Here is a 17743-nt window from a genome sequence, read left to right as displayed (position 1 = left end):
CTGCATTTATTGTGTATTTATATAATGTCCATTTACAATGTGATTTAGTCCAAAATTATGTATGATATAGATTTTTTAAAATCATGTGAGGCTAGTTTATTCAATATTTCACAGTTAACCAGTGTGTTATTAGTAGTGCGTTATATTTTACATTCCAAATGTATGTGATGGTAATCATGGTTTGTTTTGAATAAAATATATGATGCATAAACAAACAGATATTTTTCTTTTAATCCTTTATTTTTTTAGATCGAATCTTCTGGCCAAAAAAAACTGCACCAGAATATTAAGCAATTGTAATGGAAGAAAACTTATACAAGCAAAAGGTCAATAATGGATGGCAACATCTCCCCCTAAGGGCTATATTTCACCGGGACACCATGGCTTCGCAACCAGTCGCCGCTACCAACAAAACGCATACAGCTCTATAGAGTTACTCAACTGGTGTCTGTTTGGTTGTGCAAAGCTGTATACATTTTGTTGGTAGCGGCGACTGGTTGCGCCGCCATGGTGTCCCGGTCAAATATAGCCCTAAGCCTAGTGAGTCTAGATGTAGAATTAAAAGTTCCAGTGATGAATGCAGACTGCTGTCCATAATCACAGGCTCACAGAATTGCACATGAACTGTACAGCAAACCAAGTACTTGAGAGCGATGAATGATTGTAAACAAATAATATAGTAGGTACATTCAAAACTATCTTGCTAGATATTTACTTTAAATCTGAAAGTTTAAGTGGGATATCTCAATGTGGTGAAGTAGTGATCCTAATGTTTCTTTCCCATACAAGGTGATGGACTCAAAAGTAACATCTAGGAAAAGTCTGAAAACTAAATAATATGTAATTATTTATGCTAAATTTACAGTATACAAACTAAATGAAGTTATTAGATATTGTAACAAGGAATAGTCTACCAATATGAAATGAAAAAGGTTATAGTGTTTTAACTTTTTTTTATTAATCCCTTACATGTTAAAATTATTCTGTCTTGGCAGCTGCCGCCTTAGGTTTCTTCGCCTTGATGGGCCTCTGAGACCTGAGGATGGCAGACGCGCGACGAAGGGTAGCCTTGCAAAGGTCGGTGCGGTAGTGGTTGGCTTTCAGCAGTCTCTTTACCTTGAAGAGGGACCTCCTGGCGCCAGCTTTGAATGGCCGCCTAACAGTGTTTTTGGCGGGCTTGTGGGTTGCCTTGGCCTTTTTGTACACAACTGTGAATCCTTTCCTGTCCGGGTTCTCAACCACGCTGACGGCCTTCTTGTGGATCAAGCCGTTGTATCGGTACGAGTTGAGGTTAGTCACATTGTTGGGCTCCTTGCTGAACGGCTTTTTGATGTTCTTCTTCTTGACGAGGAAGGCGTTGTTGTTGCGAATGATCATCCAGTTGAGATGGGACGACATTTTTGTAGTTTTTACCGTAAAAACTACACTAAATACAACGTGCTCACGACGTGTCCGTAGACAAAAAGGAAGATGTCGCTAATTGTCTATGAATTTGACATTGTCAAAAACTGACGTTTAGTGTTGCTACACCTAATACAAATTATTCCCTTTCATTCTATTTCGATTGTGGGTTCTCCGTTCAATGCATTTTCTTATTTTTGTAGTCGAGTGTAGTAAAGTGATTTTTAAAACATTGAAAAACTTGAGTCTATCAAAAAATAAAAGAACCAACTAACTTAACCGTGTTTCTTATTGAATTGTCCAATAATTTTGTCAATATTTTTACTAGACATTAGAATAAATGTAAAGATTAAAGACTAGACTAATTATACATTACCTATATCTCAATGGGAATAACTTATCACCTTGGGCCAAAATAACACGGACTTTATTCAATAGATCAAAAAAGTTGATTGTGCGTTAAAAAAGTACAAAAATTGCTAAAACCGCTCAACATGACGTCACAAAATTAAAAAAAATATGCTAGGTCAAGGTGGAAGAATATGAAGCATAGATAAGTACCTACGCCCTATCAATATAATTTAAGTCCATACTCCATATCCACTACGAGAATTGACTTAGCCCACCTTAAGTATCAAAATATTTATAAATATGAACGGTGAGCCTAGCCTATTAGCTTGCTCTACTACCACTTCGGGACAATAATTTATCTCAGTCACCTATAGTTATGATAGGTGATTAATACGAGGAACAAGGAAGACGCTGGATGTCTTAATAGTGATTAGTTTTCATCTGAAGAAAACAAAACGCGTTATAAATTGTTTATGTAACAGTGTGTTTATGAATCCACATTGGCATACAGCATCTCACATAAAATCAGGTACTTACGGTTGCGGTCAAAAAACCTGCATGTTCTGCATAAAACAAATTGGCTGAAAGATTGAAATGATAGATTGTTTTAGTTTTGTCAATTTTGATCGGTAGTTGGACTACTTTCTTGCACGAAGAACGTTAAAACTTTAATGGACAGAACTTGAAGTTTCTCGCCAAGGGACCATTCATTCAAGATTTGCTGTGGTCTAATTGACATAACTTTACCCGTTTCTTTATAAAATTTAAATCTGTCAACACTTTACGTTAAATCATAGACAATTGAAAGAGTATTAAACAGTACTGTACCGTTATTCGAAGCCTTTATAATGAGAGAGTAGTGTCTGTCTTTTCCTGTTTGAGTACTAGTTTTGACGTATAATCTGCCCACGTGACTTCCGCTCCGGTCCCCCACCGCCTAAGCACGCCTCAATTAACGACACTAGCGCCACCAACGGTAGCTCGAAACTAGGTTTCGATATTCTCGCCATTGGTGTTTTAGTTCCCGTTTGAGACGGTCGTAGAATTAGCTCCGCTAGTTCGCGACCCATCTCACAGGTACTAGTCGTGACGTGATTCAGGTAAAATATTACCATCATAATGTAAGTACTTCTAAATTATTATGTACTGGCTGAAAACTTATAAAAATTACTGTGATTACTTATTTCGCAGTGTAATTTATTTTTACAACGGTGTTACCGTTCGGAGGTAGATTGCATTCAATCTAACTCAGTGTAATTTTAAATAATTATCTTTCTTCTCTAGTAATACTTGTACCTAACGGTAGTCCGTTAGACGTGTTTTAAAAGTAACATTACTTTTTAGCAATGTTTGTTTCTAACGGTTTTTCGTTAGATATGTTTCTAAGCTAACTTTTCCTCTTAGCAATGTTCGTACCTGACGGCGTGTTCCGTTAGATGTGTTTTAAAACTAACATTCCTTTTTAGCAATGTTTGTGCCTAACGGTTTTCGTTAGATGTGTTTTAAAACTAATATTCCTTTTTAGCAATGTTCATTCCTAACGGTATAACACTCCTTTTTAGCTGTGTCTGTTCCTAAGGGTTTTCCGTTAGATGTCTTTATTTTCAAAAGGAAAGAGGAAATATTATGTCCACGTGCAGAAGAGGAGCAAGAGTTGGCGTAGAGGTCAAATCAAAGGATGGTGTGGTGTAATGTGATAGTCGCAAGATGTGATTGCTTGCTACAATAAGCTGTAAGTACCAACTTACCAATACCATTTCAGACATACGAATTCCATCGGACGGATTGTGTTGATTTATAAATCAACAAAATAAATAAACGGTAAACTACCTTTATCAATATGCATCCGGGGAAAGTATGAAAACTTCCACTAGGTAGGGGAGCGTACCGACGTACCTATTCTACCGCCATTATGGAAGTCTAACGCATGGCTTATAACCCAAGAGTGAAGTGTACAGTTTGTCCTATTAGGATACGGTACGTAGGTATAATAATACCTTTGTGGTTTTCTTAAACTATGATTTCAGGAAAACGCTATGCTGTTACTGTGTAGATAAACAGTGAGTCTGTGTAATAAACGGTGAAGGATGAACATCGTCTATTCAGCCTGATACGCAGTTTATTTGATGCTAGCGGCGTCTGGAAAATTTTTCGGCAGCAATACGATCGCAACTCTGCTCCGCAGATCGATCTGAGATTTCGCCTTATGCTAAATACCTGCAGTGGAAAACTCAAACTGGCTACTCGGCAAGCTAGATGGCAGTGTAACCAAAACGCAGCAGCATAATCCTGTAGCGAGGGTAAGTTCTCTTGGAGCAAACAGGGAAAAACCAGGAGCCAGAACCTTTTCTCCCTCATCCCACCGGGATAGGAGAAAACTCAAACACTCAAGGAGTCTCATATTGAGCCAGGCAACGCCGCTCATTTTTATTTACGTCGAGAGGTCCAAACCCTCTTGTTATCCCTCATCCCACTGGGATAGGAAATTACCCAAAGAGAATCGGACTCAAATCATTACATTTCGAGCCGAGCAACCTCGCTCATTTTTATTTACGTCGAGAGGTCTTAGGGCATCGCTCTAAACCCTCATGTTATCCCTCATCCCACTGGGATAGGAGATTACCCAAAGAGAACCGGACTCAAATCACTACATTTCGAGCCGAGCAACCTCGCTCATTTTTATTTACGTCGAGAGATCTTACGGCATCGCTCTAAACTCTCATGACGTTATCCCTCATCCCTCTGGGATAGGAGATTACCCAAGGAGAATCGGACTCAAATCACTACATTTCGAGCCGAGCAACCTCGCTCATTTTTATTTACGTCGAGAGATCTTACGGCATCGCTCTAATCTCTCATGACGTTATCCCTCATCCCTCTGGGATAGGAGATTACCCAAGGAGAATCGGACTCAAATCATTACATTTCGAGCCAAGCAACCTCGTTCGTTTGTATTTGCGGTTCAAAGACATGAGGGCATCGTCCTAAATCCTCATAATTTTGAAAAGTTATAGAACCCAAACGCCTTATTCCACGGCAAACGAAAATAAGTAAAGTTACCGAGTAGACATGAGGGCTTCGCCCTAAATCCGCATAACTATAAAAGGTTCTGAAATTCTATTTTGCACGGCAAAATTAAAGTGATGTTGCCGGGACGACATAAGGGCATCGCCCCAAATCCTCATAATTTTCAAGGGTTATGGAACCGTAATTAAAATGCTTTATTTCATGACAAAAGTAAGCTATTTAAGACCTGCCATGGGTAAAAGGTGGAGACAGAGATCATGAGATTACGCAAAAATTACTCGATTCGTGTCAGTTTGGCTTATTTCATTACTGCCGAGATGATACAAGGGCATTGCCCTTAACCTTCAGAATCTTGAAGGATGTTAATTAATCGGGGCCGCAGCTATGCGCCCTGAATTTTTGGTACCGAACAGTTAACGCTTGGAGAAATTAAATAAACTTAAGCCTTTATGCAGCCTCTGCATAGTAAAGTTACAACTATTGACCTGATAGTCTTTTAAATAAGATATACATTCATAGACGCTTGGCGGGTACCACAAAGTACTGAATACTAAAATAAGTATTTTTCTGCTATATATACTAGTACACCGACAGACTCATGCAAATGTTCTGACGGCAATTGATTCGCACAGAAAGAGTCGCGACATTCGCGCCCTTACCTATTGGACGACTTCATTCTGGGGTAACTCAGGACCCATCCTTGCTTCGGGGTCAGATATAACCCATGCCCCTATTGTAATAAAAGCACACAAGTCTGGATAATAAACACAATGAAGTCGGTCCTTACCTATATAAAATAAATAAACAAATAATAACAGTCTTACAAACTAGTAACAGTAAAAGGTGAACTCCATAAATACAAAATGGCCTAACCGAGTCTCGGTTACCAAAAACATGCAGATCAAGTCACGTAACGTTACAAATCCTAAAGCATTGGCTCTTCTCATGTTATAACACTACAATTCATGATTTGCGTGAGGCAAAGAGCATTTTAACCGCCAACTTGAGGCGCTCATGGCACCCAATACCAAATACTTATGATCCACAATAACCAAAAGTATAAAGCTTATATTCTGAGCTTAAAACAAATTGTGCACGCTGCATGGTAACGCATTTCGTAATTGAATTTCACTGTACAACGAAAACAGTGACTTTAGTAAACCGTACTTACTAAATATATATTAAACCGCGTAGGTTTACATACCACAACTTGTTATTTTCTCATTTATACAAGCCATTACATTCGTTGGAGGAAAGATTGCATACCAAAAGTCACACAAGTCTTCAGTCTCTTAACTGAACTTTCCGTGTGCCCTATTATAGTGTCAATGACTACGTCTTGTCTACTTAATTTAAGTAAATAAATATAATTTATTATTAATGTCATATGACACCATGTCATATTGTTAATTCGACCTTTTGTGCACCTCTGTGGTTCAATAATAATTGTCGTATGAATATGAACGACTTTTACGAGGAGTTAAAGGGAATAAATCAAAACCTTCAGTCCAAGAAAGTAATTTAACTCTAATTTTTCCAATTATCACTGTGACCTTAGGGTCACACAGAAGTACATAAACATGGTTGGAATTAATTTTGGATAATTGTGCCGCACTCTTAAGCTCTTTGCTTGGGGCCGAAAGTCCTTCGCCTACCTACATAGTACAATTTACAAAATTCGTATTTGATGTGATTTAAATCCATCAATTATTATACTGTAACGAAGGTAGTAACAAGCAAAATGTTGTGGCACACACAACTGTTTACGAGTTAACTTGTTTTAAGTACAACAGCCTCGTGAAATATTCTAATACCTACCCGACTCGCTAGGTCAATAAAGTAATTTCTCTCTGCTGACTATTGTCACAAAAATTAGTACTTACCTACCTACCTACTGGCAACTTAGGTATGTACACTTTAATGAATCATGAGTGACATTGGCGATGATATAAAACTTAGTGTTACACAAACATCATTACATAAATATCTTTACATAAATATTATTACATCGTGCAAATGAGCGATCGTCCAACGGCATTCAGGGTGATGAAAATAAATCATTCGAAATTAAATCCGATGCCCACCCTAAGGGCCTTGATGAAACCTGATAAGGTTTAGATCGGCTACGAAACTATCATTTAATTCTAGCTGTGCTTGCGACTTCGTCTGCATAACTTTTCCCGCTTTCGCAACATTCTTATTGATGCTTCGCTACTATTGGTGGTAGAATGATATTATTATGATTTTATAGAATTCGGGGTTAAAGGACTCCAACACAAAGATAATTTTTGTGTTGATGCAAACAAACTCTTGTTCAGCCCTATAACATTATTATCATAATTGTAATTACAATAATACATAATAATTACATAAGATTGCTCTGAATTAAGCTGGTTGACTAACCGTCAATAAGCTGATCTAGCTGACAAGTTATCACTGTTAGCCCTAAAGATAATGGTCGCACAGTCTTACCACAGCACCGACGTTGGTAAACCGCAAAGTTTACTAAGTTTGTACTAGGAAAATCTGTATTATTATTAATTTTATCAATTCCGACTCAAACTTCGCTATCCCTAGCGAACAGCGATAACGCTGAATACTCAGGCAATACAAAAGTATCGTACCTATACATATCCGGCTAGCTATTGTCACCTATTCATTACACCGTCCACCTAGGCTACGGTCCTGTAAAGGTTTATAAATATTAAAATCTGAGCTGATACCTAAATGTGGGAAATGTTGGAGATCATCAAACGCCCGCTATCGGCAAGCGACCTTAACTGTACCAGTGAATATTCTTATCCATACCTAATAATTATTCACTCCTACCGAAGCCTATTAAATTCATCCAACGGTCTGATACTGTGAGTGAAGGTGGACGTAGCTTTTGCGCCTTTTACATGACGTAAAGTAACCGATAGTTCATTATTACATAGTAGTTAATAAACGATGAATTAAACGTGAATTTACGGAGATACAGATGCAGGTTGCGTTCCGTAAAATATTATGATGTACCTACATACAGTAAATTACCACTCAGTAGACAGATAAGCGTGTCCACCTAAATATTCAACAATCATTTAGGTTCTAACTAATTCATAACATTTCTCACTGATCAATGTTTTATTCTTCAATTGATCACATTGGCGATTACACAGCGCCACCAGGAGATAATAGACACGTCTCTCATTATAAAGGCTTCGAATAACGGTACAGTACTGTTTAATAGCGACGTTTTACCTGAAAATAAAACGTTTATTAAACATACTTACCTTATTCGAAGCCTACTTTTTAAATCTACCTGGTGTCATAAAACACAATGGCGAGAATATCGAAACCTAGTTTCGAGCTACCGTTGGTGGCGCTAGTGTCGTTAATTGAGGCGTGCTTAGGCGGTGGGGGACCGGAGCGGAAGTCACGTGGGCAGATTATACGTCAAAACTAGTACTCAAACAGGAAAAGACAGACACTACTCTCTCATTATAAAGGCTTCGAATAAGGTAAGTATGTTTAATAAACGTTTTATTTTCAGGTAAAACGTCGCTATTTTTTATTAGTTATCAATCAAAAGTATTATGGTTGGGTTTTAATTATTAAGATCTCACCGCGTAAAAATTAACAATTATGTATAGATTTGAATATAATTACATATTTGCGGTAATTTTAAAATGGTAATTTAATTTTTGAACCATTAATTTACTATTGTTAACCATCTATAGGTTTGTCTATGGAAATTACCGTTGTTTCTTTCTTTTTTTTTGGCAGATTGCTTATGGCGATATGTCAAATTCCAAACTAAACTTGTCTGGGACAATTTCGTGTTGGTTCTACTAAAATAACATCTTTTTCTTTATATTTATACAGTATTCTTTATATTAAATGTAGTTCTTGTTTAAAATTCATATGTGATTTGTGTCAAGTGCCAAATTGATGTTTCGACATTACTGGTATTATGAATCAGGCTGATCAAAATATAAACAAAGATATGTTCGATTCTGATCTGATCGACGTGGAATCTTTGGATTTTTCCGATAACCAGACATGGTGAGTACAATTTAAGGTGCTTAAAATGGTAGGAAATGGGTTGTGTACCGTGTTATGTCCTAATTTTGGGTCACCTGTGAATGTCTCACGTTGGGTGGAAATGTCAGTTTTTCTATCAATAGTCGACTTGTAACTTGTTCCAATTAATCAACAAGTTGTATCATTTCCAGTCTGACCGGTACACAGTTGGATGTTTTCTTGACGCCTTTCAATGATTCATCTCAATATAGACCCCAGACATGTCTATGCAGTTTTCCAATAGTCTAGTGCAAATTCACCCAGACCATTTACAGAATTTAAATTTCAAAATTCATACCTAATTACATATAGAATGCACATATTGGTGTTCAAATAATTATGCGCTTGTAACAGAATAATTTCCTGTTTAGCTTAGGAAATATTTTTCAACTTACTGAAGCTATATAGCTATATTCCTTCAGTTTAATATAATATGATTGCTTTGTTGCTGCTAATTTTATTGCTATTGTGATAAATAATTTATTAGTTACTAGTCTGGAACATATAATTTAACTACTTTTATTTATTGTTAAAATCAATTGTTGGATATTAAATTGTGATTAACATAAAGTGGTGTACAACTTTTTTTTAAATAAAAAGTTCTATAACGCCTCAATGCGACTACGACCGCTCTGCCAAGAGAGAAACAAATGAGAAGAACTTTTTTGAGTAGATAAATATTTTTCTTTTAGATCGTCTTCCTATTTGTTTTCAGTAATCACAAAAAAAAATATTCTAATAAGAAAACTTACATTATTTATTTTAAACTAGCTTTCCGCCCGCGGCTTCGCCCGCGTGGAATTTTGTCTGTCACAGAAAAACTTTATCGCGCGCGTCCCTGTTTCAAAAACCGGGATAAAAACTATCCTATGTTCTTTCCCGGGACTCAAACTATCTCTATGCCAAATTTCATCAAAATCGGTTGCGAGGTTTAAGCGGGAAAGCGTAACAGACAGACAGAGTTACTTTCGCATTTATAATTTTGTCAGTCAAAATGTATTTTTTTTATCATTGCTCTGTGTAACATGATAAACTTTGCATTATAATATCTAGATGCACTTGATAAGGCTAATTTAGAACTTACAGATAGTGTTTATTGTTGATTACATATGAAAATACATAATCAACTGCATTGATATAAGATATTACTCAATTTAAAAAGTAGATTTCAAAATTAAAAGTATAATTTTGATAATGGGCTTACATTTGTTATTGTTTACTTTTCTACATCCAAAATTATTAAAATACAGTTTTAAATTGTTATTTTTTGTAAAAATCAAAATCAAATATTGAAATTATTGGATTAGGAATAATTAACCCACAAATAAGTACAAAAAATATGTTAAGGAAATCACATTGTTTACATAGTATTACAGATTACTACATTAATCAATCACAGTTTAATTGGATATAGCTAAATAATAATAACCTAGTTCATTTTAATTCTAGTTAGAAACATTGCTAAATCTTCTTGAATTCAAAATATCTGATTAAAATAGCCCTGAATTAGGCAATTTACTAAATAAACTGGATTTAGACTTACTTAAACATAGGTACCTACTTCATAATATCACATTGTATCCAGATAGAAAAACAAAGAATTGTTGTCAATCCAATTGACGTTCCCTGATCCAAACCCTTCACAGATAAATAAACGTCTTATGTGGAATTGTTATCAGTTTTTAAAAACTTAAAACATTGTTGCAGCCCCCTTGTCAATTCTAGATCCAGTTACCATTATTGAATGCATATTGACGGTGTATTATTTTTTCCCACAGGTTGTACACAGTCCCCAATGACTCTGGCAATAAGGTGGACATTGTGGATTGGAACCTGTCCTGCGACTGGCCCGTCAACGAAGACAATGATTACCAGCGGATGGAAAAGGAACTCAACACACTCCTCGATGATATACTTAAAAGTAAGTCTTTTTTGTCATAAACTTAGGACTGGTTTCCACCAATTGGATTGAATAACCGATCAGATTTCATTCTCTAATAATGAAACCACTTCACGTTGCTGGAAACCGGGCCTTAGCTATTCCTTATCTTACTAACATTATAAATGCGAAAGTTTGTGTGGATGTTTGTTACTCTTTCACGCAAAAACTACTCAACGGATTTTGATGAAACTTTACAGTATTATTGTTTATAACCCAGAATAACATATAGGCTATAATTTATGACGATCTATGACAAACTAAATTTCACGCGGGTGAAGCCGCGGGCAAAAGCTAGTTTACTCATAATTTCATCGTATAAAATTAGATAGTCTCCGCCATTAGAAACTGGCAGTTTTTTAAAGAAATAAAATCAAATCACTACAGCCTCGCCTCACCACTCATTATTATGTTTGTGTAACCGTCAAGGTCGTCTCAAAAACAAAAGAATCAATTCTTCTCATAAGTCAATGCGTGTAATTAAATAAAGTTTCAAACAAAGCCCCAATTAGCCAATCAGCTGAAGTTGTAGTAAAGATAATAATATGAGTATAACTACTGCAACTTTGAAGCTTCAAAAGTGGGTGTTAGTCAGCGTTCCCAGTTTTTTTTCGCCAAGTCGGGACTTTGGTACTTTTTGAGTGAAAATAGCGGGATTCTTCCGTCAGAAGCGGGACATAGTTAAAAAACGTATACAATCAAAGGTTTTCAAATATTTATCTTTTTATTTGACTTAAAATTACGTTTACGTGACAATAGATAGCAAAAGTAGCCATAGAAAATGTACTTTAACAAAAAAATAATATTTTAAATCAGATTTATTCTCTTTAGAATAAAAAAAGAAAAAAAAATCGAAATAAAAAAAAAATTCTTTAGTAATATGGCGTTTCAAACAATAGTCTGGTGAAGTGAGTGTCTCTCTCCGAAAAGCGGGACCGAGCCTGTCCCGCGCGGGACATACATTTGATTTAAAAATCGGGACGTCCCGCCAAAATCGGGACGTCTGGCAACGCTGGTGTTAGTAGTGTATCTGAACTAGCCTTGCTACCTGTTTGAAAGAAAAAAAAGAAAGAAAATATTTTATTTGGCCAAACATATTAAATTATTACAGTATACAGCTTAAAATACTTGCACATTTGTGGACCAAAATGACATCCGCTCAGCATTGTGTCCTACTCCGAGGTAGACCCTAGAACAGGACGCTGTTATTCTGCGGAGTCCATTTTTTTAAAAGAGCGTCACATTGGACGCCATAAACATTGGCATTTTTATTTTAAAATTATATAAACTTATACAAAATGAGTGCCCCCAGTTAGATTTGTCTTTACCAACAAATGATTTGCCTAAAGGGGCTTGAACCTAAAGTAATAAAAAAAACTTAAACAATGTTCTTGTTTAATTGTAGATCCCATCTTTACCTCTGTTATTATAAAAAAACAGTGGGTTAGGTAAGCACACGCCACCTAGAATCCGGTATTGCGTGAACTTCATAGTTCTGTTTCTTCCGATTTAGATTGTACTCGACACATCCTAGTCTACGGACGACGTCGTCATATCACACGACACTATATATGCATGGCATCTTTATGTAGTTGTGATAGATGCTAAATTTTTCAACAAAGTTGTGTCTTAATACGATAAGAGTCCCTGCAAACTTTTTCTCAGCCGATAAATTTGATCGACTTCTAATTTTTATGAGGAATCCGCCGATACCAAATCGGTATAATGCGATTTTTGATGTGTACTTTCATACTTGTTCATATCCGCGCCCGACCACATGAGTAAAGCTTCTTTACTCATGTGGCCCGTCGACTAAACTATCAGCCGATAAAAAGTCTCTAGTTTGTAGAGAATCTTAATGTTCTTATCGACCACAGACTTTATATCGGGTCTGAAATCAATTGGGATCACCGCTATAATTCCATATTGGCTGCTGTGGTTTGTCTAGCTACTAGGCAAGCCAGCCATTCCATTCATATTTTGTGAAATGCACATTACGAAAAGTGCCCCTTGTAAGAAATGCACCTTCTATGAAATGTACTATCGGCCACAGTAACAGACAGAACTCTCGCTCTCATCAAATGGTGATTCTTTGCGATAGAACGAGACGACATGGCCAGAAATATAGTACACATAATAGGAAAGAAAGGTAGCTGGAAGTGCTGGAACTGTGGCCGATAGTACATAATTTGCTCATTTTGGGAAGTGCGCATTCTGCATCAAACCCCCTACACAATATGTGCTTATCCCAAGAATATCACTACCCTAGAGGCCCAGACAGTAATCAATGGCTGATCTCCGACACCCGATACGCACCATGAGCTCGCGACAAAGATCGGATTACCAATACACCCACACATGTATACCTGGAAATGTGTGCAGTCGTCTGGAAATTCTTCTTTATAAGTACTGCAGACGACAGATCAGAGTATATCATAATAATATCAGAGTAAACTGTTGTAACGAATTTTATGCCCAAACAACTACAAACTGTACACAGAAAAAGCAATAAATAAATAATATTATATTCTGTTCTATACATTTTTATTGCAAAATCGTCATTATTACCAATACATTAGATGCCACAGTGTTTAGCTTGATGACAATACTTGTATTACATGCACTGTCCCTTTTGAAAAAACACTCAAAATCAATATTGAGCTTTGCAATTATTGTCACTGGGACAACTTAATCCTCAAACCAAATTTTCCTCATGCCGTCTCTGGGGAATGTTACCTTTAGCTAAATAACCAAACCGGACTTTATCTTTGCATTTAAGTAACATGTAAAAAGCTCTTATGTGCAGCAAACTGTAGTTTCGTCGGACTGTTATAACTTGCCTTACATAAAACTTGATACCTACAATTACAATTATACAATAATTTAATAAATCATTGATGATTCATGTTTGGTTATTGTGTTACTGATCATAAAGATCATGCATCTATTTGTAAGCTGTAATTAAGCTTTTATTTTTAACGTAGTGTGACAACTCAAAAAAATTACTTGACAAAAATGCTTATAGCCTCGCAAAATCGTGGCACTAGATCAATCGACTGACTCTGGTTAACTCTGAAGAAGTAATTAGGCAAGAAAACAAAAACTACGTGAGATCTCGTGAGCTAGTTCTTTTAATAGTCGTCACCTTTCATTCAGTTTCTGGCACGTCCCAGTCGTTTTCACTTAACGTAAAAAGCTAAAAATAGTATCTAATATCGTCGTAAACGATATGTGATTGTCAATAATTAACATTTTGATTCCTGTTGGGCACCGGGTGTGCCCGTTACTATACCTATATATTTAATTGATTTGGAGATGTTCACTTTTTACTATATTGAAACACGTCTTTGTCTAATGGTGTTTAATGAACAACTGAAGTAAAAAAGTAAAAAAACAAAGCGTCAAAATATAAAAAACATTCCAAAAGAAAAAATACAAAAAACGCATATAAAAAAGGTCTGTCGCCAACATGGCGCCCCGCGGTGTGAAGCAACCATAAAGCAGTCAGGCGACAGTCGGCAGCAGCACCAGCTTCCTGACGGGGCGACGTAATGTGCCTCCTTTCGTGGCAACGTCAGCGCATCTGACGACTCCCCTTGATCCAGGCCACACGGCGGTCACTCTGCCTCGGGGCCAGGTTCCTCTAGGAAGAGCTCCATCACCAATTAGGACAAGGTCGCCAACTTTCAGCTGAACCTTTGGCTGCGGGGGTATGCTGCGTCTTGGCACGAGTGTTGGAAGGTACTCATCAACCCATCGCTTCCAGAAATGGTCAGCTAACCTTAACCCTTTCTTCCACTGGGTGCGTCCCCAAAGGTCTGTGTCTGAAACAGGACGCAGGACTGGTTCATTCGTGGCTGTTCCAATAAGGAAATGGAATGGTGTTAGGGCCTGATCTTCGTGCGGCGCCACGGGAACATGAGTAAGTGGACGCGAATTGACCAACGCAAGCAGAAGCGTTGGTCAATTCGCGTCCACTTACTCATGTTCCAGTAAAAGCGTGTGCAGCGTCTCCTCGCGGGGTGATCGTTCTTTTAGGGTTACCGATAGCGCAGTCTTGACGGACCTCACCAGCCGTTCCCACGCTCCTCCCATCGATGGAGTTATTGGTGGTATAAACTTCCATACGATTTTATTGCTAGCAGCGAAGTCGTATATTTCTGTTAGCTTGTTGTTAGTTCCAACAAAAGCAGTCCCATTATCGGAGTAGATGAGCGAGGGGGTACCTCTTCTAGCTATAAATCGCCTCAAAGCCATGATAGCAGAATCAGTAGTGAGACTTGCGACTATTTCTAGATGCACCGCTCGAACAGTTAAACACGTGAACAGCGCGACGTATCTTTTTTCAGTTCTTCTTCCGATGCTGACAGAAACTGGACCAAAATAATCAAGCCCCACATTCGAGAATGGCCTTTGATGATGTGCAAGCCTTGCCTCAGGTAAGTCACCAGTCAGAGGTATAAGTGGCTGAGCCTTTCTAATTCGGCAGTAGAGACAAGAGCTGGCAGCTTTCTTCACGGAAGGTCTCAGGTGAAGGATAAAGTATTCACGTCTCAGTTGGTTTACGACGGTCTCATTATTAGCGTGGGCGGCTCGCTTATGAAAGTGCATGATCATGAGTTGCTCGATATGATGTTTTCCGTCCAAGATTATGGGGTTAGGCTCCGTATCTGCGTCTTGAGCACGGAGAATCCTCCCGACGAGGCGGAGAAGACTATCTGATGAACGACGTATATCAAGATGCTTTAATCTCGAGTGAGGTGAAAGATGACCAGGTTGTATTAACTCATCAGGGAAGCTGTCAATTTGACTCTTTAACAACAGCCTCTTCTCAGCTTCTTCGATAAGCTCCGCCGACAAAGGATGAAAGTTCTTCGTTCTTGAGAGTTCTTTCTTCAAAGTTAATTTAGAATTTTGACGTCTCAAATTTAAACGCAACCGAACTAAATTAATAAATTGTTGAACGCGGGCCGTACTACGAACTAAACGCAACCATTCAGAAAACCTTGAATGGTCCGCAACGACCGGTGAAGGTAGTTCATGCGGTTGAACATTGATTTGTCCCACTATTTCTGATGTAGCGGAACGTTTGACTTCGTCATCACGAGATAATGGGACCTCACTCGACGGTTCACAAGGCCAATGACATGATGGTTCTAAGAGAAACGAAGGTCCGGTGAACCAGCGAGCGGACGTGTCGAATTTAGAAGTGCTAGGGCGCGTGGCGTCATCCGCAACATTATCAGAGGAGGGCACGTACCGCCAATTAGAAACGTCTGAAATTTCCGTAATCTCGCCAACCCTATGCGCCACAAAGGGTTTAAAAGTGCGGGCGTCACTTCGCAACCATCTAAGCACTGTCTGTCATGGAATCGGACCAAAAGGTAACACGACATGGTTTATGTTTATGAGCTTGAATGATGAAACTTGCAAACCTCGCAGCTATCAAGGCAGCTTGTAGCTCGAGTCTGGGCATAGACACAGGCTTTAATGGTGCAAGTCGAGCTTTCCCACCAATTAGGGTGAGTTGAACGCTGTCATTGCCAAGACTCAAACGCCAATATGCAACGCACGCGTATGCATACTCACTCGCATCAGCGAAAACGTGCAACTCCAAGTCGGGTTTCTGGTGATGATGGAAAGCCTGATACCAACGTGGAATTGAACAGGTTTTAACTTCAGCGAGCCTTTGAAGCCATGATGACCAGCTGGCTACGATAGAAGCAGAAGTTGATTCGTCCCATGAAACCCCTTTTCTCCATAAGTCTTGGAACATTATACGCCCTTGGACTACGATCGGAGCTAGAAACCCAAGAGGATCGTACACTCGCATTAGTAATGAGAGAGCTGCTCTCTTCGTAAGTGGCGATGGGATTTCCTCGGGCACGTCAATCCGAAAATATAGGTTGTCTTCTACAATGTTCCAAGACAACCCCAAAATTCTAATGCAGTCTGATGATGATGAAACGCTAGATGAGGAAGATGATGGACCTAAGCCTACTTTTGGTGTGGTAAGGTTACACAGCTCAGGCGGCAGCAAGGACAACGCCTCCGGTTTATTAGATACCCATGATCTCATCTCAAAGCCAGCTAAGCTATGTACCTTCACTATATCGGCTGCCAGACGAGCGGCGCCGTCGACGTCGTCCAGGCTTCCCAAATAGTCATCCATATAATGATTATTTACAATGGCTTGTGCAGCATCAGGATACAGGTGCTGATGATCAAGTGCATTTTTATTTTTTAAATACAGTGCAGTGCACGGACTGGAAGTGGCCCCAAAAATCATTGAGGACATTCTATATACTTCGATTGGTGAAGAAGGGTCGCTGCGCCACAAGAAGCGCTGCGCGTCGCGATCGTTTTCTCGAATTTTTATCTGAGGGAACATTTCCCGGATATCCGCGTTTAACGCTACGCAGCCTTCTCTAAAACGCATTAGAATCGCGACTAAATTTTGAAGCAAGTCAGGACCTGACAGAAGCATAGAGTTAAAGCTTATTCCCAGAAACTTAGCTGCAGCATCGTGAACAATCCTTAACTTACGCTTCTGGGGGTGAAAGACTCCGAAATGAGGCAAATACCAAGTGATGCCGCTTGGCGGCTTAGTACAAATTTCCGCGTAACCTTTATCTATAGTAGCCTGCATATTCAGACGGTAAGCTTCTGCGAACTCGGGTTCTTTTTGAAATTTCCGTTCCAGGCTCTTAAAACGCGACAAGGCTATCTCAAAATTATTTGGTACATCTTTTAAGTCATCTCGCCACAAAAGACCAGTTTCAAAGCGACCTCCGGGAAGACGCCGAGTTGTATTTTCCAAAATGTCCAAAGCGCGAGCCTGACTTTTAGTACGATAATCTTTTTTCTCAATTCCAATTGAGTCTAGCTTGTAATTTTCTTTTATCAGTGTCTCCACGGATTCGCTTTCGTCAAAATTGCAATGGTTAACAAATTCAACCGGTT

At 38.4% G+C, this 17743-nt stretch overlaps 2 protein-coding genes across 2 annotated transcripts in view; one reads left to right on the top strand and one right to left on the bottom strand.

The window, feature by feature from the left end:
• Nucleotides 1-933: 933 nt before the first annotated feature.
• Nucleotides 934-1489, bottom strand: LOC135081303 (large ribosomal subunit protein eL28). The gene has a single exon (XM_063976033.1). The coding sequence runs from the start codon at nt 1396-1398 to the stop codon at nt 979-981; it is 420 nt and encodes a 139-aa protein (XP_063832103.1). The 5' UTR covers nt 1399-1489; the 3' UTR covers nt 934-978.
• Nucleotides 1490-8537: 7048 nt separating this feature from the next.
• Nucleotides 8538-17743, top strand: part of LOC135080965 (uncharacterized) — a 35242-nt gene continuing 26036 nt past the window's right edge. Inside the window, exons 1-2 of the mRNA XM_063975688.1 lie at nt 8538-8823; nt 10620-10762. Coding sequence (XP_063831758.1) covers nt 8732-8823; nt 10620-10762 — 235 coding nt within the window. The 5' untranslated portion in view covers nt 8538-8731. The remainder of the gene's footprint in view (nt 8824-10619; nt 10763-17743) is intronic.

This window comes from Ostrinia nubilalis, chromosome 19 (assembly GCF_963855985.1).
Source record: "Ostrinia nubilalis chromosome 19, ilOstNubi1.1, whole genome shotgun sequence".
Lineage (NCBI taxonomy): Eukaryota > Metazoa > Arthropoda > Insecta > Lepidoptera > Crambidae > Ostrinia > Ostrinia nubilalis.
This window is presented reverse-complemented; position numbering and strand designations above follow the sequence as displayed.

Bases quoted from the DNA above. Each gene is read 5' to 3' on its own strand.
- LOC135081303 (XM_063976033.1), bottom strand. From the start codon at position 1,398: ATGTCGTCCCATCTCAACTGGATGATCATTCGCAACAACAACGCCTTC.